Source organism: Cyprinus carpio, chromosome B10 (assembly GCF_018340385.1).
Source record: "Cyprinus carpio isolate SPL01 chromosome B10, ASM1834038v1, whole genome shotgun sequence".
In the NCBI taxonomy this organism is placed as follows: Eukaryota; Metazoa; Chordata; class Actinopteri; order Cypriniformes; family Cyprinidae; genus Cyprinus; species Cyprinus carpio.
Genome location: NC_056606.1, coordinates 17174690 through 17202335, shown reverse-complemented (window position 1 = coordinate 17202335; position 27646 = coordinate 17174690). Strand labels below are relative to the sequence as shown.

The window sequence follows — 27646 nt, the reverse complement described above, 5'->3', positions numbered from 1 at the left end:
GGCGTATTCATCCGCGCACGCACATACCGATCGACATCGCGCCGTTTTTATCTGCCTCACCAGCTCCGGTTTCCCCACGTTCAGCCTTTTACCCCCGTCAGCTGCCGCCATGTTTTTGTGAGGTAGGATGACAGCAGAGAGCGAGCGCAGACGGAGACGGATACAATACTGAAAAACCGTCGAATTGCAGCATTTTTTCGACCAGGCGACGGTCTATTTTTTATTGCGGACTCGCGAGGAACTCATTTCTCGGTATATTTGCAAATACCAAGGGCTGAATTATAGTATTATTTTGTTTTCCTTCACATTTTTCCTAATATGTATCCTTTTTATTTCAGGATGGGAGGGGGTCCTCCCACATAAATATAAAATCCACAAATTATTATTTTCTCCGTTTTGAAGTTTATGCCATGAAAAAGCAAGAAGTCAGAAGCCTGTCTGAAGAAGAGCAACCTATTCCTGCCTGCGCTTAACTACCTCCACCAGCGAACCTACAGGAATAACCAGATCTCTGCACGAACAACTGCTTTACCACGAGTCACCTGCTGTAAAACACGTTGTTTCTTTAGCAAACTCAAGGAAGAAAAACAACTTTAAATCTAAAGTGAATATCCGACAGATATTTCAAAGATGACGGGCAACATCCCAGTTGACATGGTAAGAATTTACTCGTTCTGCAAAAGGTTTAGTGGTGTTTACGATAAAATGTAATGTTCTGTGAAACTAAATAGTATCTATTTTTAAGTTTCTAGTAGTTTTTGCTATTACTAAAACGTAACTAAAAAAGAAAATAAAAAATAAAAAATAAGTTTCATTATGACTGTCAACTGTTATTGAGACGATCGTTCTTTAGATACTTAATTAGTAATAATTCATTTAATTGTTGCTGGTAACAGATTGCAATATATACTAGTAACAGTTTGAATAATTACAATAAATAAAATAATACCTACTAGTACTTATTGTTTCTTTGGTAGTAAACTAGAATAGTTACCAGCAACAATTGAAATACAAACTAGTCTGAGGTGAATAGTTAATAAATGAATAACAGATCCCCATAGAATTCAATAAAAAAGTGCTGTTTGTTGCTAGAATCAATAAAATAGTTACTTGTCTCTGTTCAGATTCTGACTAGTAGCAAAGGAAAGTATTGAAATCTAATGAATAGTGAATTACTAGTCATTTTTTGGTCTCTTAATAATAAAGTTCTTAAAAACAAGTACTAGTAACATCATAATACCAGTTAGTTTCATAACAAATGTGTTATATAACAAATATGTTAGTGTTTGTTAGAGATTAAAGAACGTCAATTGATTTCATAGACCAACCCAAGAAAATCCAGAGGGACAGTGTTATTAAATGTCTTGGATCACTTTTTGCTCTTCCGCTAATAACCCCATCAAAATTCCACCTCAATCAGGAAGGGCAGTAGTGTAAAGATATCCTATCTGATGGCCTACACAGTGCTGTTCGGACTGATAAAGAGGAAGTATGATCAGGGAGACTAGAAAACAGTCACTGCCCTGTTTGCACAACTAAAACTGTCTCGAAATGTGAATCTAAACGAATGCTCAAGCCAAAACTCCAACATTAGAATCTTGCTGTCCAGAGGGATGATGATGTCATAGATTCTTTTTAATCCTCATTGCATGCTTTTAGAATAACATTTCAAGCTTTGCATTATGATGTAAGGCTATAATAGATTGCGACTTCTAAACCATTTGGTGGTGGTAGTACTGCCAGTGCTCGCCAGTATCCAGAAGGTCAGTGGTGTAAACCGAAGGACGTGAGAAATCAGCTTATCAACAGTAAACCACAGCCATGATTGTGTATTAAGATATTGAAACTAATAGCAAAACAAATAAGAACTCTTTCTACTGGCTCCAGACTGTAACATTGTGTCACAGCATGTTAGTCAAGCATGCTTTGGATATGCCAAACAGCTGATCTGGCTGTCAAACTCAAGAGATGCCGATGCTCTGACATTGCAGACAGTCCGTTTGATGTAATGTACGCTGAGGGCTGATGTGATCGGCCCTTGCAGTGCACATTCAGCTGTCCTTCTGTTTCTGCCATTGAGTAGCATCTAAATGTTATGTCTAATCCTGTCTCTCAGAAAGGCTTCCTTGGCAACTATAGGTATTAGAAGAGCAATGCCACATATTGTTGATTTTAAGGCCAGAAACATGAGCCGACCCTGATGATGATGATGCATCTCTTGACGTCTCTACAGGAAGAAAGGTTTTTCTCACACTACGCAGACAGGGACTGAACAGGGAACAAAGTGTTATGTTATAGCCCAAAGTCAGGTATTGATTATCTAAGCTAGCGTTATAAGGTTTTTAAGGTCAACTTTGAGAACTTTAAACACCCAAACCTCACAGGAAATGATTTTATATGGATTTACTAGCTTTCAAATCCATTACTAGCTTTAAAATGAATGCAGAAGCTGTCTATTTTTGGTCTCCTGGAACAGCATGTTCAGTTTTGGATGAAATGTCCACGAGGTGAAACTTTGAATCATTGTGTGGTCTCCAGCTGAGGGGCATTCATTTGGGGGGTAGGGTTGTCAAACAATGGGAGTGTTTTTGTGTGTATATGTGTGTGCATACATCTTGTGGGTGGGCATTTTAATGAATGGGCTTTTTTTTTGTGGAGAGCTCTCACCGTTTCAAAGCAACAAAATATTGCGGAAGCCTTTCGCCTATAGGTGCTACATCAGATATACTCCTTTAAAAGAGTTTGCTTTGATCAATTGTGAGACTGAGGTGTGAAGGAGAACTCAATACTCCCTGACAGGACTGTGTCACTTTGTGTGTGGTGTCATGTGGTATCGTGTCCTCTCTGCGTAGGGGTGAATTAGTACGGGAGGAATGTCAAGGAGAGACCTCCCCAGTGGCTGTTGTCCACACACTTGAGCAGCATTGCTCAGCACTTTCAAAACTTTCAATTGTTATGTAAAAAACAATTGAGATGCTTGATAAACCTACATGTTGAATGAAATTAGGCTAAGAGCTAATGTTGTTATGAGGGGTAGTTATATTGTTTTGATATGTCCTGCAGACATGAAATGGCATTTGAAACCCATTTTATGTCTGTAATGTGACATTTTTTTGTGAAACAGGTATTTGATGTAAAAAAAAAAAATGTTGGATAGCTCTTTATTATGTCTATTGGGATTGTTATGATCGTGAAAAGTGGCTTTTTGCACAGAATTTTTTTTTTTTTTTCAAATGACATGCACTGATGAATGAACAATAAGTCCAGGAACGTGTATTATTAAGGAAGTAAATACAGTCAGTTTTGATGTTATGTTTCATGCAAGAAGGAGAATCAAGGTACACTGAACAAAAAAAATGAGTGTAGAAAAAATTTTCACTTAGAGATTGTAAATTTCATTATTGACTTACAAAGAAACAGCAAGTAACACATTGAATTAAATATGAAATGGTGACGTGAAAGACTTTGAAAAATCATTTTTAAGGTGTAATTAAGACAAATTGCTAAAGTAGCATGCTTTCCTGTTTGCAGAATCAAACCAGCTTTGTCATTGAGACTTTTGCAAAATTATGTAACCAAGCTCAAATCAATAGATCTCATCAGAGAACCAGACAACAGAAGGACGTGGCTACACAAATCAGTCCTTTTGAGGGTTTATTAGGTCATTATAACATCTGTTTAATGACAGACCCTCTTCTGACCCCAAACAACCTACCTGCTACAAACTTGTTTGAACTCAGAGGTGGCCAAAGCGAGAGAGAATGACAGGAGACAAGTACAGGGTAGGTAACGATAAGTGTTTGCGTATAAGAGATGGAAAAGTTGTTGAAAATGTTATGAAACACAACACGGTATGTGCCACGATTCAAAACATTGCGAATGAACCTGCGTCAACAGCGTGAGAAAAAGACTCAGCATTTTGGTGAGCTATCAGTTTAAATCGCTCTCACACACTTAGAAAGGTCATTTTCAGAGTTAAAGCTTAGTTTTGGACAAACTACTTGAAACATAATTGTAAAATTCTAGAAAAGGTAATGAATGAAAATGATATGGAATTGATGCAAAGTATTGCATCAGCATAAAAACAGAGATGAGGCAAAAAACAGTTTAGTATCTGTTGTCTCTACATGTGTTTGTGTGAATAAAGCAATAATTATGACATAAAGAGTACGATTTGCATAAAATGAATGACTCCAGAGAGTGTTTATGGGTCAGTAATGGTTAAAGGCTAAAGAGGGAGCGAGAGAGAAGCAGGGGGAGGAAGTAGCTCAGACTCACTCAATAAAGGATCCTTTCAGTAGAGTGAGGAACAATTTACAACAGCTCTGTGAGAGAGGTGCCTGCTCGTACACACACACACACACACAAACACATACACACACTGACATGGAAAGTTAGAGTGATTCAACGTCAGTTTGTGTAAATAGTTCTCAGTGCCTTATTATAAGTTGTTTTAACTTCTCTGTGGTTTTTCTACATATTCATTACTGGACTTGAGTCAACATATATCTGTTTTTACATGTTTCCAGTGGTGGTTCTGTTCGAGCTTTGTGTGAGTTGGGTGGAGACTGACTGTAGAGGGTTGTTCCACTGTAAACAGTGGCTCTTGCTCGCCTTTATGACATCATTGCACAAGCATTCTCTTGTAGTTCAGTGAAGTCACAGATTGAAATCTCAGGCCAGACTTCCCTTCTCCTAGAGGCCTCTTCATACCTCTCTCTCCTCCTAGCCAATGTTTTTTTTCTGATTTGATCGATGATCTGTCTTTGTTTTTAAAAATGGCCACTTCTAAAGTGATTGATATGAACTATAGTTAAAAAAAACAGGCTGATATTTATTATACAATACATCAAAGCCATTTAAGAAAATTCAGCATTTTTGAGTTATAAACTAACCAGATTGTGGAATCAGAGTTTTGAAGTTATTAGCCAAAAAAGGAAAATTCAAAATATCAGCATGTTTTGTTTAATTTTAATGTCAGCATCTTCTAAATGGTATTATTGTGAATGAATCATCCATGCATATGATTTTTTTTGGACTTTTTCTGAATTTTTAATCAATGTCTTGACTCAATCTTCTCTGAAACAACAGACTTCTCATTGATAATGTCGGACTTCTCCAAACATTTTTCTTACAGTTCATTGCAGGTTCACATTTAGATTTGCTTCCATTCAATCAACAACCGAAGGACAGAACCAAGTCCCTCCCATACGTTTTTTTTCTTTCAATATTTAGTTTCACTCAGATTCCATTGTGAATGTATATGACACAGGGAAGGGGCGTGTCCATGAAAGAGTTTTATGAGTGCTTTTTATAAATGACTTGGTTCATCATTATTAGGGGGAAGAATGTGATACAATTCCAAAAAGATTCTTGGCTTACTTTTTTTTCCTTTTTAATTATTCTGCTGTGCATTGAACTGTAGAATATGATATGAGTGGAAAAATTACTACAAGACACAAGGATTTAAAGTATCAACACAGATTTGTGAGAAAAAAATACCACACTGTAATGAAATACGACTGTATTGCCACATAGCATGCATGCTGTGTCTAAGAACTGGTGCTTATTTAATACCATTATGCAGTCTGTTTGACAGACATAACAAGAAAAAGCCTTAGGACAGACCAGAGTTATGACTTTTAATGAAAAATCTTCTCTGGGATCACCTGAAAGAAAAAAAGATTTTCAGTCATGAAGTTGGCGCGAGGAGCTTTGTCTCTGGTGCTGGTAATATTCTGTTTGAGGACATGTGCATGATAGTAATAAGAAATGAGGAGGGTGTTTTGCAGGTTTGTAATACATACAGTAGACTTGTATCAAAAGGCCATTTCTATTAGCTGGCTGTCTCACTGATGGGGAGGTAAGTGAATGGGTCCCCTCCCCCCACTCTCTCTCTTTCTACAGATGTCTGCCCCTTTTCAGCAGTAGGCACGTGGGCAGGGCCTGCAGGGCAGGAGGCTGTCTGCCTTCCCTTCATCTGGCTACAGGAGATTAGATATTATTCTCTCATGCTCTGTCTTCCTTCTTTTTAAATCTTTTTTCCCCTAATTTCCCCATTGCTATATATATATATATATATATATATATATATATATATATATATATATATATATATTGTGTGTGTTATATATATATATATATATATATGTATATGTATATATGTGTGTGTGTGTGTGTGTTTATAAAGTTTGTAAATTTTTTAGTACAATGAATTGATCTGAAAAACATTCATAGTTTTCTATTTAATTTAGAAACAATCTTTGCAAATTCAGAATATATATATATATATATATATATATATATATATATATATATATATATATATATATATATACACACATGAGTATGTAGAATAGCGCAAGCCATAATTGCATAATTATTCTCATGAAGCAGAAATCTTGTCATATTTTTTTGACCGAGCTGTGTTCTCTGTTGTAGCATGTGTCTAACTTACAGAGTTCATCTAGCATCGTGAATTTCAAGACGTGTGACGTTATCCTTAAAGCACCTGAAAGGAATCTTGTTTCAGTACTAGAAAGGTCAGAGTTCAAGGATTGTGTTTATTTAACCCCACTAAACGCGCATTGCTAATGTGTTTATTGAAGGTGTGTAATTAGCCTCAAGAGCAGGAAAGTTTGTACAAAGATGAATCATTCACAGACTCAGCATTTATTAAAGTGAAAGTGTGAAAGTGAAAGTGACGTGACATTCAGCCAAGTATGTGACCCATACTCAGAATTTGTGCTCTGCATTTAACCCATCCGAAGTGCACACACACAGAGCAGTGAACACACACACACTGTGAACACACACCCGGAGCAGTGGGCAGCCATTTATGCTGCGGCGCCCGGGGAGCAGTTGGGGTTCAGTGCATAACTCAAAGTAAAAAAAGTCGTGGTATTGAGGGTGGAGAGAGCGCTGTACATTCACTCCCCCCACCCACAATTCCTGCCGGCCCGAGACTCAAACTCACAACCCCTTCGATTGGGAGTCTGACTCTCTAACCATTAGGCCACGACTTCCCTAACCACCAGTGTGAAGCCATGTCCACTTATGTGATTGTAATTGGCACGTCATTAGACAGACTTGTATTGATTTCAGTGATGATATCACCCAAGCCCTTGTTTTCCCATCCGGTGAGATTCATCATCTGGGCCGGATGAGCGTATGTGAGTATGTCTGTGTGAGTGATTGTCCTTCAGGACTGCTGATAGGGCATCCAGACAGGCTGAGACTGCAGCTGCTGGGGTGCTGTGGTTGTGATTAAATACGGAAGCTAAAACTAGCTTTCTGGTGCTAATGGCCACCTTGCGATTCGCTCAAGGGAGTCAGGAAGACCAAGAGCGAGATAATGGGAGTAAAGGACGTTCAAGACATTTTGAGGAAATGATTGCAAAATGATCACTCCTATCATAGCGATTGAGACTGGTCTATCATGGAAAAAATCCATAGAGGAAGTGTGGAAAGTTTTTGCCACTTTGTGGTTGTGCGTCATATGTGTTTTTATAGGAGGTTTTGAATAACTGACAGCCGTAACCATAGCTTTCATGCTTATTCTTTCAGATAAATGGCAACGATTATTAAGGAACATTATGTTCAATAAAGCATTATAAGCATTAAGAGAAAGTAAAGCCACAATAGAGCAAAGGCGAGCCTCATTAAAAATATCCTATATTAAAAATATCACATATTAAAGTCAACATGACATCACCCTTTACCTTTTTAAAGGGATGTTCCTGGTCTTATTGTGAAAAATTTATCATTGCATGTTATTCTAACGCAAAGAAAAAGTTTGTCCAATATTTTATCAAAATCCTTCCAGTTATGTATAATTACCCATCCATCCAGTCTGTCTGTCCATGTCTTACATATTCTGGTAAATACTTCACATGCTCTTTTCCTCCATTCCTCGCTTTGTTATAAGCATGACGAGGCAAATGCAGCTGAGAGCAAAATCAATCACTTTATGTTCAACCTAGCGCACATCAACTCATGCAGAGAACATCCAGCCTCGTTTTGTGTTGCTCGTACACGGCAGATTTGCCCATGTGTGTGCGCACGCCCATGACTGCGAGTCTCAGATTCCTGCATAAAATCGTGGCATCCGCAGAGGTCTTGGAGATAGACAGGGAGCTTTACAATTCCTCTACAGCCCCTCTCGCAGTTTAATTTCCCATGTCTAAATATGTCATCTAATTCTCAGATCTCATGTCATTTAATTCTGTTATCGCTTTCTCCTGTGCCGCACTCTTCATAATGAGAATTTAAGAGTCTGACACACATCTGAAAGATATCACATAATAATGAATGGCCGGGTCTCAGATTTTTGCTCCCGAAAGAATCTGCCCAATATCATGAAAGGATTTTATATGAAACTGAAATCATTTTGTGGACTGGAATCTATTCATTAAGCAGCTCTGCCTAGAGACTAGTGGCTAAATGAGCTAGCTATTATCAAACATGCCGATTGTGTTTGTGCTTTTGGCTCTGGCTGAAGTGAGACATTTATCCTTCCATTCCCATGCATTTCAAACTTTCATTTTGGACATGCTCATTGCTTTATCCCCTGCTAATGCAATCAGGCCAGACCATTTCATCATCTGTTCAGAAAGAGGTCAAGGTGACCTGTAATGTTGAATATCTATGCAAATCCCCCACGCAAACAATGGGTGGTTTACCGTATTCAGCGGTTTTAACTTTCTCACCAGAGAAAGAATCGGATCGCTATTGCAAAGTGGACCAACCTGTTTAGTCTCATGTTTAGAAAGAAAAAACTGGATTGTACAGGCTGTACCTTGCCTGACAGAACCTGAAATTGATGCTTGGTTTTCCTGTATTTGTCCTCTTAGGAAAAAGAAAAAAAAAACATTATGTGTATATATATATATATATATATATATATATATATATATATATATATATATATATATATATATATATATATAAAAAGTTTTGAAACATTGTAAAAATGGCTCGTAAAAGAAACTTTTGTAACCCCTAAGTATTTTCATACCAAAATCATGTAATCCAGTTTTATGGGATTTGATTTGATTGTGATTGTGGGTTAAAAAGTAAGGTTTTACTGATGTCATCTGAAAAAAAAAAAAGTTTCACAGGTGGAACAAGCTATACTAATATTCGAAAATTACTATTAAAACTTTTTTTGGAAAGTCTTATGCTCACTAAGGCTACATTTCTTTGATTAAAGATAGTACAATCAGTAATGTAAAATATTATAAAAAAAAATACATTTACAATACATAAAATAATATATTTTAAAATGTAAATCATTTCTGTGAATTAGTCTTTAGTGTCCAGAAATCATTTGGTGCTCAAGAAATATTTCTTATTATTATCAATAATAATATTTTACTTAATATTTTGTGGAAACCATGCTACCTTTTTTTTTTTTTTAAGGATTCTTGAATAGAATAGAAAATAAAAAATAGCAGTATTCACTTGAAATAGAAACCTTTTGTAACATCATTATAAATGTCTGTTAATTTTGATTAATTTTTTTGATCGATTTAATGTGACCTTGCTGAATAAACATACTTATTTCTTTAAAAAAAATTACTGACCCCCAATTTTACTAACACCAAACTTTTGAATATTATGAGATAAAAGCAGCCACAACAAAAGTGCATAAAGTGCATTATAGTAGAAGAAAGACTATAAAGACAATTTTTTTTTCTTTGGAACGACATGCACTTTGACAATAAAACCAAGAACATGCATTAAGGAAGTATATGGGGTTAGTTGTGATTCGTTGACTGTTGTTTAAAGCATAAAGTTTAGTCAGTTGGTATGGCATACCCCAATTTCAAACTGAGGAAAGAAACAACACTTCCATTTCTGGAATGAGATCCTCTAAAAAGCTCAGGCTTCACACTTCCTCAAGATATGCGGGCGAAATCCCGCTCACGCCCCGACCGATGAAGGGGAGATGAGTGAGTGTGATCACAGTCCTCAAAACCACCTCTGTCTCAACTACTTCACAGACTCCTGGAGACAGAGACAGAGATGACACCGTCTGAACCAGTGCTGTGCTGTCAGGGGAAGATGGATGGTTTCCTTTTCCTGTCTCCTCTGTTTATGACTGAGGGTGAATTCACACACAGAAGCAGTCTCTGAATTCATCGAGTAGAATGAATGAGTTTTGTGCCTGACTGAAATGGATTTTCAGGACACAGAAATAGAAAATGATCATCTTTTGTTGAGCAGTGTGGTCATATTTTCTCAATTCTGTGTGGATTCTTCATTTATCTGTTGTTCTGACTGATTACGTCATGCTTAAATCAGTTTTTCTAAAGATTACAGCTTTTGTTCAGAGCCCTTTTCTAAATGTCATGATATTTATATGATTAGTTAGTTTGTCCTGAGGACGCTTTGAATAAAACAAATTATTTTTACCCGTCACATTAGCAGGACTCTGCAATTAGGATGTTCTGACATTATACATTCATTCACATGTTTTTTAGACTTGCAGACATAAACATTGGTCTTGTGTGATGCACTGAACACTGTTGCAGATTCTGCTCATTTAAATATGCCTCTTTGGTACAGTAATCTATATATATATATATATATATATATATATATATATATATATATATATATATATATCTGTAAAGGCCCTTTCAATATACAGTTAGAATACTCTACTACAGTTTACTTTTTTGTCTTCACATTAAATGCTAATTTTACAGTATAATAAGGCCATAATGATATTTTAAGCAAGCATGGAACATCATTGGTATTTTTGCTAATAAACAGCATTATAATATTGTTGTTATTCCTTGGCTACATGGTCTTCTCCTTGTTTTTTTCCTCTAGATTTTTCTTTTTCCTATTGCTGTGGCCCCACATATAGCTATAAATAAATAGAATTTTGAAGAAATTTTGTGAATCAGTGGCTTAACGAATTTTGTAGTGTGAACTAAAATAAGTTCTGGGTTTGTTGATAAGACAAAGCTTCGATATTAAACATGGAAATGAAATCATGTGTGCATTAGGCTTGTGTGGTTGCAATCCTAATGGCTCTTTCTGTCAGTCAGGCATGTTTTAGGTGACTTTTTTTTTTTTTTTAGAACATCATGTCAGTGTTCTTTAACCAGCTTACGCAGACATAGCCTATCCCACCATAGAACTCACTAATTACCTCTCCGTCCAAAATGGACAAATCCCAGCTGGAGGCGTCGTATCTAATATTGTTTCTCATTGATGTGTGGTTGCGTAAGTGCTGTGAGTGTGTGTCTGTCCCCTATTGCATAAATGTCATTCCCAGAACAATCTGGCAGACCTCTATTCTGAGATGGGCAAAGCCGGTCGACATGTCACATCACATCCACTGTGGTCAGCATTTGTTGTGGCTGCTTTTAGTTCAGACGTACTGTCTGATACACTCATTACTGTCAGCATCTCTCTCTCACTCCCATGTTTCTTGGCAGAAGCACCGGGTTTTTTATCCTTCTCAAGCAGAGTATCTCCTGCTCAACTTGTGATACCCAAAAACTGCAACTGCCAGGAAAATCTCTAGTATTTCATGCTCTGTCTTTAACTGAAGGAAACCTGAAACAACTGCTCTGGATGACATATCGGTTTTCAACAAGTCAGCTATGGAAAGACTACTGCAGGTGTTATTTGGCATCGACAAGCACCTTCCAGTGCCGTATCACAATACAGGTGTCACAATTCAATATTATTCATCACAATTTTGCAGTGAACATATGTTATCTACTAAAGACCATGAACGTATTATCAACATATACTAGTAATAACTCCCATATATATATATACACACACAGAGAGTGTATAAAACAAGTGCTAGTTTAATATTTGTATTTTTTCGTTTATTTTTTAAAAATATTTTTATGTATATATATATATATATATATATATATATATATATATATATATATATATATAATATTTATGTGTAAGCTTTATATTTATTAGTGTATAAATTACGTGTCATCTGTGCCCCTAGGAATGTGTGTTTGTGTGTGCAGGAGAGCGCTGGGAGATGATTACATCAAATGTTCCCCCTGAAGGTTTGGTTGCGGGGATCCGGGCTTCCTTGGCTGGGATTGGTGAAAATATTTTGTAGGGATGCAGTAGCAGAGATGGCTGTGAAGTAGTAGTGTAATAATGTTTGGCATAGCAACTACAGAGAGGGAAGCACCTGCCACTGGGTATAACCAGTGCCAACGTCACCCTCGCCTATGTAATCATTCCCCAGCGGATGCTTTCTGCTGAGGTTGTTGTTGTTGTAGTTCCTCAGAGGCATCTCTACATACCATATTACGTCATAGTGAGATTTCGTCTGCTCACCAAGGAGATGGAATGTTTCGAGCAGACGTATCCCAGCATAACACATATTTCTGCTGTTAGAGCTTTTCCTCCTTTCTGTGTACGTCTGGAAATATCGTTTAAATCAGCATCTGCTCGGCATTCACCAGGTGAAGATGATATGCCATCTTTACACAAAGATGGAGTGACATAATGAAAGATGAGCTGCGGCGGGAGAGGAAGAGACAGATGAAGAAAGACTGCCTGCAGGTGATTTAGGTCAGCGCTCTCACAGAGGAGCCGCTGCCAAGGTTACCATCTCTATGGAAACTAGGAGGTGTTCCGTTGCATTAGAACTGCCATCCTGATGTTTTTGATGAACCGCTAGCTGCTGATTGCCAGCTCGTTAAGTGAGTCCGTGCAGGAGACTGACACATGCTTTTTTACTTTTGAAGGAAATACTTACTTATATAATAATACTTACTTTTAATCTTCATAACCAGGGATGGGGAGATAGGTCAATATGAAAAAACAGTCCATTTTACTTCCAAATGCGATGTATTTTAAGTGAACAAGATATTCCTGAAAGAAAAAAATGCAGGGTTGTATTGGATTTTGTCCATTGAGAATTTGCTTGGCAATATGCCATCTAAAAAGTACAGTTGATTCAGAGGTTGAGTTTTTTTATTAATAAATACGGAAAGTTAGAAATTTTGTTTGTCATAATGTTCACGAAACAGTTTTGTATTAAAAGGTTTTCATTTAATTTTCACTAATTTAATTTGTTATTGGTAGTATATAATATAATTTAAATGGGCAATTAATATAGGTCCCTATGAAATCAGTTTTATTTATTTTTTTCCCAAATTTCCATATTTCTGGATTCATTTTTTTCCATTTCAATTTATCTAGACTCTGTTTTAATGGTTAAATTATATTTGATTAATCAAAAAGCATGTCAAATTAATTGAAATCATGAAACTTAAAATATTAAATAGCAATTTATTTAAAGTTTAACAAAAATTAAATTTTTGAGGCCCTATGAAATATGCTTTATATTTCTGCTAAATAAATTTTGGTAAATAATTTTTTGGGTAAATATAACTTTAAAAATAATGTTTTAATAATAACTTTATTATTAATACTGGTACTATCATTACATTAAGTAATATTTCTTTTGATGTATCCATCCAAAATTTGGCAAATTACAACATTTCATGTTGTAAATTCTGTTTTTGTTCCACAATCCGCATTGCGGAAAACATAGGGCACTACAAATATACTAATTTGCTGCAATTAATTGACCACTTATTTAATACAGTATGTCTGTGAAATATATTAAACATATGAAAATAGAAAATGTACATTCATTAATTGCCAAAGCTGTTATTGAATATAATCAATGTTTGCTCAATCGATGCATTCATAAATTTTGGTCTGTTAATCAATGCCAATAATGTCAAACATAGCCAAATAAGGCAATTAATGCTTAAATATTACATAGATCCAGTAGAAAAATAATATCAAGTAATAAGTTCATACATTATAGTTCAAAAGTGACATATCATGAAAATCTGACCTTTCCAGGTTTTAAGTGCTATAATCAGGTCCCTGGTGCATCTATCAACCAAGGAAACAAGAAAAAGATTAACCCAGTAACTTTGTTTTGGTAAGCCTTTTTCTGCAAGCATCTGAAAAAACAAGCGTGTCTGATTTCACTCCCCTAGTGAAATTGCAAAGTGATCTCATTGTAATATTACCACCCCTTAATCTGTAAGTTTCCACCCACGGCGCCGTCATTTTGACTTTGCAAGCAACAACGGTGTACCAGTTCTAATGCCATGGCAAAAGTTTGCACAAAACATGCTAACTGTTCTGCCTTTGGCTGCACAGATGAGAACAGAACACTATTTACAGTCCCAGCCTCAGTGCAGACAAGAGAGCAGTGGATTTATTGATTTATTTACTGTATATTACTGCTGCCACATAGATACCTTCACAGACATAACTGACTGTTTTTGTAACTCATGTGCGTTTTTAACGTAAACTTTTGTGTGAAAGAGAACTTACAGTAGTTTAGTACTCACATGCTGTGTTGGCCGATAATTAATGCGCATCTCGTCAGTAAAGCCGGTTCTCTAATCAGCGGTAAATTCCATCAGGTGCTGATTTCACATAGAGCAGCTGTTACTACACAGAGCTGTTGTTAACTGACAAGCTGTGCGAATCCACGTTTATTATCAGCGTAGATTTGCGCAGCTTGTCAGTTAACAACGGCTCTGTGTAGTAAACGCTGCTCTATGTGAAATCAGCACCTGATGGAATTTACATTTGGAGGATATGATTACTAATTTGAGGAAATGAGCCTTCTGTTGCACTTTGCATAAATGTACTGTTTTCCAACATATATAAATCAGCCTACATCTGTTAAAAACTCTGGAAATAGAGGAGTGAATTGGCAAAAATGTGTCCAGAAATACTGTGATAAGTAGATTTTCTCTGGTATTTCCTTCTTGTGCGGTGGCTTCATAAAATAGCCACATACTAATCCGAGCCTAAATTAGATTTGCATGTGTATGTCTGCGTGTTCATCCAACCATTATTTGGGCAAGTGCATGCTTGTGTGCAGCTGTTTGTTGACTGATACTTTATGCTTCGATGGAGTCTTAAGATTGTGTGTGTGTTGTGATCTCTGGATGAGGGGTTTGAGCGAGCAGGCTTGCTTTTGGCTCTAATCTGATTCCATAAAGTGCTTAGGAGGATCTTTGTTTCCATCTGGTGGTTTTCACTCTGTTACATCACTGCAGCTGGCAGTGTGTGCGTGTGTATAGAGGAAGGAGCTTAATACTGGATCCTCTGATGTCAGAGACTCTAGTAACACACATGCATTGGACATGCATTGCCCCGGGCCCTGTCTCTCAGCTTGATGCCTCCTACTCTTTTGTTTTTAAATGTGCAACACTCTGCGATGTGAATTAATATGATAATGGACGTTTTGCAATTAATATTGCATGAGTACTTGTACAAACATCATAAGTGTGCTGATTAAATGACTGGTGGTTCACAGTCATCAAAGGAAGGACACAGCAAGGACATGAAAAATTTATGAAAAACTGAAAGCTATGATGTGTTCTGTGACGGATGGATTTGACTTAGCTATGCCCAGATTCAGAGAAAATGGGAGTGTGATGCTGATATCAAATCAATCAGAATTCCATCAAAATACTAAAAAAACCATGGCAATTAAGTTCATTTTTACCAACATACTTTGTTTCAGAAATGTATATATTCATAGGTTATTAATGTATTTTCTATTATCAGCATTAGCATTTTATTGTTATATAACATTATTTATTTAGCAAAAATAGCAACATATTTGTTAATAACATGGTTTTAATTTAAAATAATTGCTGGAAGATCCACAATTAAGTTATTAAATATCATTTAAGTAAATAATTGTATTATTAGGGGGTGCAAATTTGATTTGAAACTTTCCATTGTAATGGTTGGTATGTAAAAAAATCACAATAGTGTTGCTCACAAAAATCGTTTTTGTCAAGTTTGTGCAAAATCCAATATGAAATTAAACTAAATCCTTCTTCCTTGATTTATTTCTCATTTTTTCACATTATTTATGTTTGTTTTCATTATTTTTAGAAATGTGTTTTAATCTTAATTTTCCCTTGTATTTCTTTTGATTTCTGGAATGCATTTAAAAATGATAAGCTGAGAACACTACACTCTCATTGGTAGTTAAAGCATAAATAAATTCATCAACATATTTTTATAAATGAATATGCAAGGATCATGAGATTGCAAAGCTTTGTGACTGACAGTTTTTTAAAATTCTGTAAAAATGTGCAGATCTTTCTCTCTTATGTCTGCACAGCTTTCCAGTAGTATAATAGCTATTTACGCATTGTTTTAACAAACTGTGATTCAGTTGTAGCCCTATTCTGGTATGAAACTCGGAAATACGTCACGGTAACACTACAGAGTTAAAACGGGCTGAAAATGCTGTTTCGTGTCGATGTTGAGGAAGTGTGGGGTGGATACTGACCGAGCTTCTAATGGCTCTATTGTTTGTGTTTCAGATCAACTTGAGGCTCATCTTGGTGAGTGGAAAAACAAAAGAGTTCCTGTTCTCGCCAAACGACTCCGCGGCCGACATCGCCAAGCATGTGTATGACAACTGGCCAATGGGTGCGTGATGATTCACATCGTAAAACACTTTTTTTTTTTGAATGCGTCCCATCAATAGGCAGAAACCACTGGCTCGTGTGAAGGATTTTCAGGCTATTGTTTCCTAGCGTTGAGTAGATTCCTCTTTACAACCTTTTTCTGTGTTCAGATAATCTGTGCCGCGGACAAATCTGAGTCTGACTGAGTGGTAATCCTGCGCAGAGCTAGATTCCACTCACTGTGTGCTGACCTAAAGTCATTGACAGTATTGAAGAGGGTAAAACCAGAGCGTCTGAGTTTGTGTGTTTATACATCTGTCTGGCCATCTCTCCGCATGTGTCTGAGGTTTTCATTCAAATATTCCACAGATACTGTTATAGGTTATTATACATTTTTAGGGAAGAGCAGATGGTATCTTTCTTTCTTTCTTTAAAAAAAAGAAAAAGAAAAAGAAAAAAGATGGTTCTGTTTTGCTGGTAATGTTTTTTTTTTTTTTTTTTAGCAGGAATGATAATTTTATTGCTGTTTCTTGTCCTTATTTGTCCTCTAAAGAAATCCAGGGTTTAGTTAAGTTGAAGTTTATTTTAATTTTATTTAAATTTCTTGCTTTGAATAGCTCTCATGAAAGTCATCAGCCTTTAATTATGTCAAAAAGAATATTGATGAAAAAGCAAGGAAAAAGAAAGGCCTTGTTTGTTGTACAGTTCGCAAACTCCATCAGGGTGGTCCGGGATTGAATCAGAGTTTTATTCATAGCAGACGAGCACAGCGGAGCTCGACCTCATGAGGACACAGAATGACCCTCACTTGAGTCTTGTGACTGATTGAGTCAAGAGTGAGAAAGAGATGAATGAATGAAGAGAGAAAAGAGTGAAAAACTTGGGAAGAGGTAACATGGAAAAATGCAGACTAGTAGAAAAGTGTGTTTCTAGGGAACAATTCACCCAAAAAGAAAAATACTGTAATCCTTTCCTCACCCACATGTCATTCTTAACTTGGATGACTGTCTATCTTCTGTGTAAGACTTAAATTTTTATGGAAAGTTCTCCTTTTGTGTTTCTCTTTGTGATGACACTGTAATCACAAAATACAACACAAACATTAATTTTTCTCATTTGTTCTGTCTTTAACAGACTGGGAAGAGGAGCAAGTGAGCAGTCCGAACATCCTGCGCCTCATCTACCAGGGCCGATTCCTACACGGCAATGTGACGCTAGGAGGTGAGCCGCCCTCCCACACTCCTCATAACCGTTATTAACATCACATCACACATGCTCTGTTTCTCTTGATTTTTTATTAAATGATTCCTCTCAGTCCAGAATCATGAGTCTCACAGATAAAAAGTCGCTTAGCTTTTTTTTCCTGCCAGGTACATCCGCTGTGTCCCAGTGGACTCATAATGCCACAGATATTTATTTTGGCTTTGTCTTGGTTTATTTCGGGCCAGGGTGCAGTGCGGTTCAGTTCTATCATTGTTCAGCTGATTATAAGGACATCCAAAAATTCAGCTCCCAGTCCCAATACACCTAAATGTTACTGTTCTCAAGTCGTGAATAGAAATGACTGACTTAAAATATTCCCAGAATGCGGCAGTCTATGAATGTAGGAAAGCACTGGCCGGCAGACCTGTCATCAGGGACAGAAAACAGGGAGGAGAGGAAATTCTTTGGGCGTGAACAGGAAGCATTTTTGAAAATTTGTTTGGCCATCCCTCAAGCAACAATAAAAGACTGAGTGGGTTTGTGAATGCGTGTATAAGAAAGTATATGAGTATCTATCTATCTAAAAAATGTTTTTTTTGTTGTCATATTACACAAATAAATCCTTGCTAAGTCCTAGATTCTCTATAAATTTGACAGAGCCTTTTATATGTGACCTGTGAAAAACTTCACTATGATATACTTTACTTATAACCATGGGTTTTTGTTAGTATATTGTGTCTGAGTAGATTTTTCCCATGGCTGAATAACTATAAGTAAGTGAAACCTCACAACCAGCTCCAATTCCTGAACTGTTCGCCTGATGATGTGATGGAACGCAGGCAGGCTTTGCCAAAAAAGTGTCACTTTGATAATTCATGCTGACACCTTCTTGATTCAAGAGCACCAAGGCATGAAGACAGAGTGTGTCTGTGGGGCAGAAGGCAGCAGAAGTGCTCTCTGAGAGTCAGTGACGGCTTTCAATAAAGCACAGGCTTAATGTTTACATGTTTTCCTGGTCCTCTGTCCTATGATATCATCCCTTTGAAAAGTGACTTTGGTGTCACAGATGTACAGCTGTATTAGTCTCTAGTCTCCATTCGGTCCAACATTCTTTTTTTCTTATGTCTTGCAGCTTTAAAACTGCCTCTCGGAAAAACCACAGTGATGCATTTAGTTGCCAGAGAGACACTGCCCGAGCCAAATTCCCAAGGTAACCATTCTACCCTCTGTCTTTTCTGTACACTCCTCCTTCACTGTTTCACACGCTCCCTGTCTCACTGCAGCCTTCACTTTGTTTAAAAATGTTCAGTTTATATGTGGATCATTCTCACCCTCTGGCACTATTTCAGTTTTAGGTAGCGTTGAACCAAAATATAACATGACATTTTTGATCGAAACGATAGGAAGATAAATGTAATGCTTGTTGAGTTTATTCTGATATATTAGCAGAAGTTAAGGGTTTTAACTTTTTATAAGGTTAAAACATTTTTATTCAAATGCTAAACTGAAGGCACATTTTCCTGAAAATTGAAACGGATGACGTGCAGTTGATTTATGATTTTAGCATATAAAACATTATGTATATATACTATTTATTTGTAGTTATTAATTTGGGTATGAGGGACACAATGGTTACTGACAAACAGGTACAGGTTTCTAATAATTCTCAGGTTAATTCTGATAGTAATTAATGTTATTTAAATAATGGACTTTTTAATTAACTATTAATATTATTTAGTCTTTTTTTTATTTGATTTTATTTAAGGATTAACAATATATAAACCTTACTTTTATATATCCCCGGTTAAAATAATAATATTTCAGTGTACAATAAAATAAAAAATACATACATATTATAACAGAGTAAACCACATATAAAATAAAAGAAAATAATTACTATACAATTACAATACAAAGTCTGGGATTGTCACTTATAAGGTGCTTTAAATATATATTTTTCATTTTTAATCCTTTTGTGTATGAGATAATGTTCTCAGTTGTGTTTGCATTACTATTTTAAATAAAATGTCCTTTAAAACAATATTTATGTATGCTGAAGCATTTTGTGTCAGAATCTTTGCTAGGACCTGCGGTCTTATCAGTACTGAAGACCTTGGGTCTGTACAAAGCCCTAGTGAGCTTCCATGCTGTTTGTTGCCTACATGGGTAGCTGCCTATTAAGTCACTGAAATAGAACCTCATATGTGATTGATTTGGAGTGTTTTAAATTGCTTCTTACACAAAAATGCAAAGAAAACTGATTTTGTTAATTCTGTAGTAAGCATAAAAATACAGTACATGGCATATAATTATTTGCTAATAGAGTCTTTTAACAATGCTGTTTTATATCTAATGAGATTTACTTGCTTGTCAAGGATTAATTCTGAGTAAAGAATGAATGCAGAATGATATATGCATCTTAGAAAGAAACATAATTATGTTGCCTACCTTTTAAAGAACAGAATTTCTGTGATGCCTTAACATGCTGTCTATGTAGGCAATAAGTTTTGGAACAAAACCATTGTTTGTTTTTATGCAATAGTATTACGTTTCTGTGTGTTTGTTACAGGTCAGAGGAACCGGGAAAAGACTGGAGAGAGCAACTGTTGTGTGATCCTATAAATACATCCCATCATCCCTCAGAACGAGTGTGTCCTATCACCCTTCGCCCATGCTGCTTAAACACAACTAATCACACCCGACTCCCACAAGCACCTGACCAGAACAAGAGCTTCGCCTCTCCTGGAAAGGGAAAAAAAAAAAATCACCCGAGACACGGATTTGAGAACATTTCAGCTTCACACAGTCCGTATTTAAGCTAATAAACTAATCTAAGACATTGAAAGCATCCCACCTCCACACACACATTTCCACCCTTTCTAACATCATTACACGCATCCATGAACTCATTCAAACACACACACACACACTCACACACACTCCTCCCCTTCTGCCAGTTTGCACATGGAGGAGGCCCTCGTTTCTCTGTTTTTTTATTTTATTGCACATAGTAACATGAATGATTTAGTGAGGAAAAAGAGACTCGTTCGCCTCAGCCGAGGCCCTTGATTCTTTCTCTCAGGAGGGAGACGTGTGAGGAGGGAAATTAATTTACACAGGGTCTGATGAACTGTTCACATTTATTGATGTAATGGCTTGGATCCGGTGTAGAGGTGGAAAGGCGTGCCGTCACCTACATCTGAAATAAGAGCACATGCTTCACCGACAGGATTATTCTCTGTTACAGTCACCCTCCCGGACTGTTTTCGTCAAATGCTAATCACCACACGCAGTCTGATTTGAGTGCAGGAGAACAAGTATTTATGTGCCTGATGAACGTTTTAGAAATGTTTCTTATACATTTCCATGCGTTTTAAATGCCCCATTAAGGTCCTGGGGATCCAGCATCCTGCTCTATCGAGTTCCTGTACTACCAACTGTGTTTCAAGCACAGTCGGGACTTTGCAGGAAGGTAGATCTCCAGAAGTTGGTTGGATTGACTCGTGGGAAAGTCTAAAATACACGTAACGAGTAACATTTACAGTAACATTTGCGACTGTGTTTTGACAGTCAACCAGTGTTGCGACTTCCCTCTTTAGATAGATCTGAGCTGCTCTCTTTCAGGAAGGGTAATAAGATTCATTCCTTTATTTTCTAAGAGTAGCAGTGTAAATTAATGCTTGCGTTTGGAGCCAGAAGATAACTATGGAATGAAGTTGGGCTTGGTTTCTATTTCCCCTTCCTTGTTAGATATAAAATTTGTTTGCACAACACAGAAACATGAGCTGTTTTGTTTCTAAATCTGTGTAATTTTTTCTTTCCCCTCCTCCCTTTTTAATATTTTTTTCCAAATGGGAAGTGTATTCGAAGGTTACATATGTGTAGAGTATATTTAATATGAATCTTATAGAGAACATAAATATAGATTGTTGATATATATTGGTGTCTAGTGTATGATAGTTTAAAAACAGTTAGCACATTAGCATTTGGAGCAATGAGACGCTGAAAATTTCATGTACTTTAACAGCAGCAAATCCTTCTCTAATGGCTGAAGAAGTTACTGTTTTCTTCTCTCTCTCTCTCTCTATTTGATCAAATGTTCATAATTTGATGTTTTATTTTTGACTTCCATTTTCTTTTTAGGTGGTCGTTGCTTTCTGCTTTTTAACACCGCACTAGGTCTGAAAAATATTGGTCCTTATCAGGGTTCAAATCTGTACAGAGCTGAAGTTTTTAAAAAGATAATTGTAAATAAACTAATGCTCCTCATTCTCTAAACTACAAATGGAAATACATATATAAACTGAATAAAGTGTCCAGAATATTGAAGTGAAATGGTTATTGCTTGCTGTGTTTACCTTCTGATTGTTTAAAGTGAGTTTGAGAGGGAGAAATTTATATTCTTACTTTTGAGAAAACACACACACACACACATAATGTGTATTCTGCATATTCTATATTTCACAGTATTAGTGTTTTACTGTATTGAATTCAGCATATAAATAATATGCAGCTTAGGTGAACATGAGACTTATTTAAAACCATTTAAAAAAAAATTGTTATAGTGTATGGAAGCATATGGGTAAACATCAAATACTTCTCGAATTGTGATCTTTTTGCTCCATCTTGTGGGTAAACCGATAATTACACACATCTCCTATTTGGACAAATCACATCAGTTTTATTGGTTTATATTATATTTATTAGTATTTATTATTATTAAAATTGCTCATTTTCGTTTTTGTGCATAAATTAAGATAAGAAAAATAAAAATAAACTAAATTTAGATTTTACTTGTTTAGTCGCCAAGTAGCCTACCAAGCAACACTTAGTCGAAAACAAGTTTTGATCTCATTTGAATTTTTTTTAAGGGACTTTATTTTAATCTAATGCCGGGAAAAATACAAGACGCACGATTTATAGTAATATAAAATCATGGATTTAATAATGTATTTAAATGGCTAACAATAAACCTGAAGAGCACACATCATGGCCTTCGACACAAAGCAACTTCCTACGCGTTTCTCAAACTACACGCGGTAAGAATCTTTTTTTTTTCTCTCTGCTCAGCAGAACACTGTCTTGTGCATCAGTTAATATTAACTTACTTTATTTTAATAAAGTGGCCACTCCTCGGAATTGATCAGTTTGGTAAGATTTTGATCATTTTAATTACTTTAAGCGAAAAAAAAAGCACCAGATATATGCTTTTAATTTATTTGAAACACCGATGAATCCAGTAAGCACCACCCTAAATAAACATAATAACAGCATATTAATCGCAATCTGTCAAATTACGGTAATTTTAAGCTTTTTTCCCCATTAAAAATTAATCGATGGTGGACACTTGAGGGGATTTATGATTTATTTCTAATTAAAATATATAATAGGCAATAAATTATGCATTATCCTGGCAGTGTAACAAATTCATTTTTAAAATTAGAAATATTTCATGTAGGGCCTAGTCTTTTAATTATTGATGTCATAAACAAACTTCATTAAGTATTTAAAAAATAGTTTTACTGTACAGCTTGTCAAACCACAGGACATGTTAACTTTCCATATGTTTTGTTCTTTTTTAAATTAACATTGAGGTCTAATCATATACTTTAATTTATATCTTGCCTATTGATCCATTCAATGAGTGATAAATGGCCTTCCACATTTTTATAATACATATTTTTATTATTATTATGCAAAAGAAAATGACTTGTCAGTTTCATGTAATAAGATGCATAAGAACAACTTAACAGGCAAATCATCTTATTTAGAAATAGTTAATGACCTACTGATGATCCTGTTTCTGTGGACACACCATTTGATAAAGAACTGTCTGATTTCTTTGATCCTGATGAATGTTAGAAGTGGTGTAAACCACAAAATGGGGCACATAATAGATGGTAATGATAATCAGCTGTGTGGCACAGGTAGAAAAGGCTTTCAGTCGGCCCTGTGCATTTGCTATTCGAAGCACAGACACTAGAAACTTAAAGGGATACTCCATCCCAAAATGCAAATTTTGTCATTAATCACTTACCCCCACGTCGTTCCAAACCCATAAAAGCTCTGTTCATCTTCGGAACACAATTTAAGATATTTTGAATGAAAACCTGGAGGCTTGAGACTGTCCCATAGACTGCTAAATAAATAACAGTGTCAAGGTCCATAAAACGTATGAAAGTCGTCATCAGAATACTCCATCTGCCATCAGACATGCAATCTGGGTTATATGAAGTGACGGGAACACTTGACTTTATTCAATAATTCCTTTGTCAACGGTCTCCTCTATCACCTATGCTGTATATGCTCTTCTGTGTCATCCACTCCACAAGGGTGCGCTGTTTTATTTCAAATCAAAGCTAATTACACGTAGAAACAGCGCATCCTTGTGGCGCGGATGAGACAGAAGAGCATATACAGCATACGTGATAGAGGAGACCGTTGACAAAGGAATTATTGAATAAAGTCATTATTTTTGTTTTATTCGCTTACAAAAAGTGTTCCCGTCACTTAATATACAGTAACCCAGATTGCACGTCTGATAGCAGATGGAGTATTCTGACACGACTTTCATACCTTTTATGGAACTTGACACTGTTATTTACTTGGCAGTCTATGGGACAGTCACAGGCCTCCAGGTTTTCATCCAAAATAACTTAAATTGTGTTCCGAAGACGAACAGAGCTTTTATGGGTTTGGAACAAAATGGGGGTAAGTGATTAATGACAAAATTTTCATTTTGGGATGGAGTATCCCTTTAAATAAGAAATTATTGTGGAAGACCAGGGCACAAGAAGGGCAAACATTGCTACAGCATATCCGATGAGATTTGTGAGGGTGGCATCAGCACAGGCCAGCTGGTTTATAGATGAACCATCACAGAAACAATGAGCGATCATGCTCGGCCCACAGAATGGCAGCTTCATTGTCTGCATTAAGCTAATGGTTGGAGCAATCATTGCACTAACCCAGGAAAACCCTATTAGAAGCCTCATAGTACGGTTAGTTATTAAAACAGGGTATCTTAGCGGGTAACCGATCGCCAAGTACCGATCAAGTGCCATGATCATCATAATAAGAGAGTTTAAGGTGTCACAGCCATCTCCTGGAGTGCCCATGATAGCCACTAGAGGGCACTCCTTTTGGATCTTAGTTTTTTGTTTTGGTCTTCATTTCCCATCACTCTTTGCTCTGTCTATTCGTTCTCATTGTTTCCAGCTGTGTGTCATTAGTCTTATTAGCTCACCCTGATATATACCATGCTCACTTAACATGTTTTCTGTTACTCTGTGTTGGATTACCTTTTGCCCTCGTTTTCTGCCTGTTTTTTGGATCATTGTTTGGATCTAGTTAATAAAGCTGATCTGGGATCTTCTGTGATTTTTGTGAGGAATCCATGACACAATGTACCAAAACAGTGAATCAGCTGCCTTTGAAACAGACATACATGGAAGCCAATATAACCGTCATTAAACCAATATCGAGAAATGACTTTTGGCAGAGCAACTGTACAGAAACCAATATCAGACAAGAACAAACTCAGCATGATAATATACATGGGCTTATGGAGGCTGCGTTCAGTCACAAACAGGACCACAATGAGAGAGTTTCCAGTGATTACAGCGATGTAGATGATGAATAAAAGTGCTCCTATCAGGCTGTAGTATTTGGGCTGGAGTCCAGGGAAACCCACAATAAAAAACTCAGTTACAACAGAAGCTGTGGTTTCGTTTGCCTGTGACATACTAAAACCTGCAGTGAACACCTGTTTACAAAATAATAAATGCATCTGCCTGTTAAACTGACAAATTTCTTAGACTGATTAGATTTGCCTAAAAATATTGAAATATATACTTGAAGTGAAAATTTGCTTATGTTCTAAAATAAAATTACATAAATTATACAATTATTATTAAATGGTTTAAACGACATTTACTTACAAAATTATAAATTAACATAAATTATCCAATATGTAATTTATACATTTTTATATCAATAAATTTTATTAAATGAAATGAATTACCCATGGTCACAGATTTAAAATTTCTCATGGTGAAAATTTAAATGTTATTTTGGCTTGTATTACCTTGATTATTACTCTTCTTAAGTTATGTGATATCGGCTGGAGTTTATTCCTGGCTCAGTGTTTCACTTTTCTCAGTTTTCAGTGCTGATGTCAATGTTCTGCTTGCGGTTTCATTATTTTATAGCTGTAGAATCAGTGTTAAAGCCTTTAGGGTTCAACATGTTATAGAGGATCATGTTTTGAATTATTTGGTGTCATAAAACTGGGCTGACCTTTGGGGTTTGGGAAATGTGTTTTGTTATCTTCATATCAAGATAACTGTGGAATGAAGTTTGGCTTGGTGCCTCTTCCGTGTTAAGTAGGCTATAACATGTATTTGCACAACACAGAAACATGAGCTATTTATTTTCTAAATCTGTGTTGTATTTTTTTTTCTCTAGCATAATTCTAAATGGGATCACCTGGAGCCAGTTGTTAAAAATCTGGATCAGAATGATCTGGATTTGGAAATCCCATGTTTTGCTAGCCAGCTATCTTACTCTTCTATAGAGTAAATATAGGATTGGATCCAGATACACACCTTTTCAGATTACCAAATCTGTATTACTTGTGCTGTACTGAGCCCCTAAATGGTAAAAAATATGAGATGTAAAAAAAAGCCACTTTTGCATTCTTTCAGAAAAGTTTTGCATTGCATTTACATGAATAACTTCTTCTGATTGGTTCATATCTGATGCACAATATTGGTTTTTTACCTATATTCGATATGCCAATATTTTTCAACTCATTTTGGCTGATAACTGATACCGATATATTTCCTTTTGTTTGGAAACAACACCAAGTCTCTCCTGTGTGGAAATTATAAGCAGATTATTTAAAATTTTGGTTAGTTTTTAACAAGAACTTATTTGTTATAACTAAATTATAATGAAGTTCTTTTATAATGACAGTACATCGAAGCTTTGAAAATAACTATAAATAAACTATATATCAATCGCTGCACTTTTTTTGTTTTTAGAAAGATCCAGTGGTAACCTTAACATTTGCAAAATTCTGAAAATCTCTTAGAGCTCATAATTTGTTTAAAAATATAACATATTACACATTGAGTAAATCAGTATAAAATTATTTAATTTACAAGTGTCGTGTTTGTGATTTTTTTTTTTTTCATGTTAGCTATAGCTTCTGACCTTTAAATCAAAACATACTCATGATTTTATGACATCAATTACTTCTTTATTTAATAAGAAACATAGTCTAATTGTTATTTGTGTATTTTACATTCATTTTATTAGAAGTAGGCCAACAGCGTCCCCCTATAAAACATCTTACAGAACAGGCATTAGGACCCGGAGGAGGCTGCTGCTGCTGCCACTGCATGTGCCACTGTTTACACTATTGCACACCGAACACATCATTATGTACATGCATTCTCAGTTTAAATGCAGTGATCCAAAACAGTGAATCTAATCACCATTCAGGTGATCAAAACTTTGCTTCAAGAATGAGCCACACTGCTGACGTGATCTAATCGCTGGCATACCCTGAGCACATGTGAGTTAACATGTTCCTCCTACTGGAAAGACATCGGCATAATTTTTCATATCTGGTCGATGCCGATATTTACATTTAAAGCCATTATCGGCCGATTCTGATATTGTTCCAATATAATCGGGCATCCCTAATATAGACACTATGGGGGGATACTCCTGTTCATTCTGAATGCTGAAGCCTGATTTGTAAATGTTCATGTAGCTGCAAAAGCAAATGGCATTTCAGTCAACCAAAATTGGCATGGCCAGTTGCCTATATAAGTCAACACTGCATGCCATTTAATCAGAGCGACAGTCATCGACTCGCATATAGCTTTACAGCATGACTGTGTACGCAACGCTAGTTCCCGTTATCTCAGGGAGCTGAGGTTACGTTAATAACCAGAGCC

The 27646-nt window shown here is 36.1% G+C and overlaps 1 protein-coding gene and 1 pseudogene across 2 annotated transcripts; one reads left to right on the top strand and one right to left on the bottom strand.

The window, feature by feature from the left end:
- LOC109110937 (ubiquitin-like protein 3) lies at positions 1-22013 on the top strand. 2 transcript variants are annotated; one of them, XM_042732948.1, is made up of 6 exons: positions 1-252; positions 403-657; positions 16389-16497; positions 17610-17696; positions 18811-18888; positions 20248-22013. In XM_042732948.1, the coding sequence occupies exons 2-6, from the start codon at positions 631-633 to the stop codon at positions 20298-20300; spliced, it is 354 nt and encodes a 117-aa protein (XP_042588882.1). In that variant the 5' UTR covers positions 1-252; positions 403-630; the 3' UTR covers positions 20301-22013. The 2 variants fall into 2 exon arrangements, with proteins under 2 accessions (XP_042588882.1, XP_042588881.1); XM_042732947.1 differs by having other exon boundaries at positions 339-657.
- Positions 22014-23441: 1428 nt separating this feature from the next.
- LOC109111302 lies at positions 23442-25442 on the bottom strand (annotated as a pseudogene).
- Positions 25443-27646: the final 2204 nt, after the last annotated feature.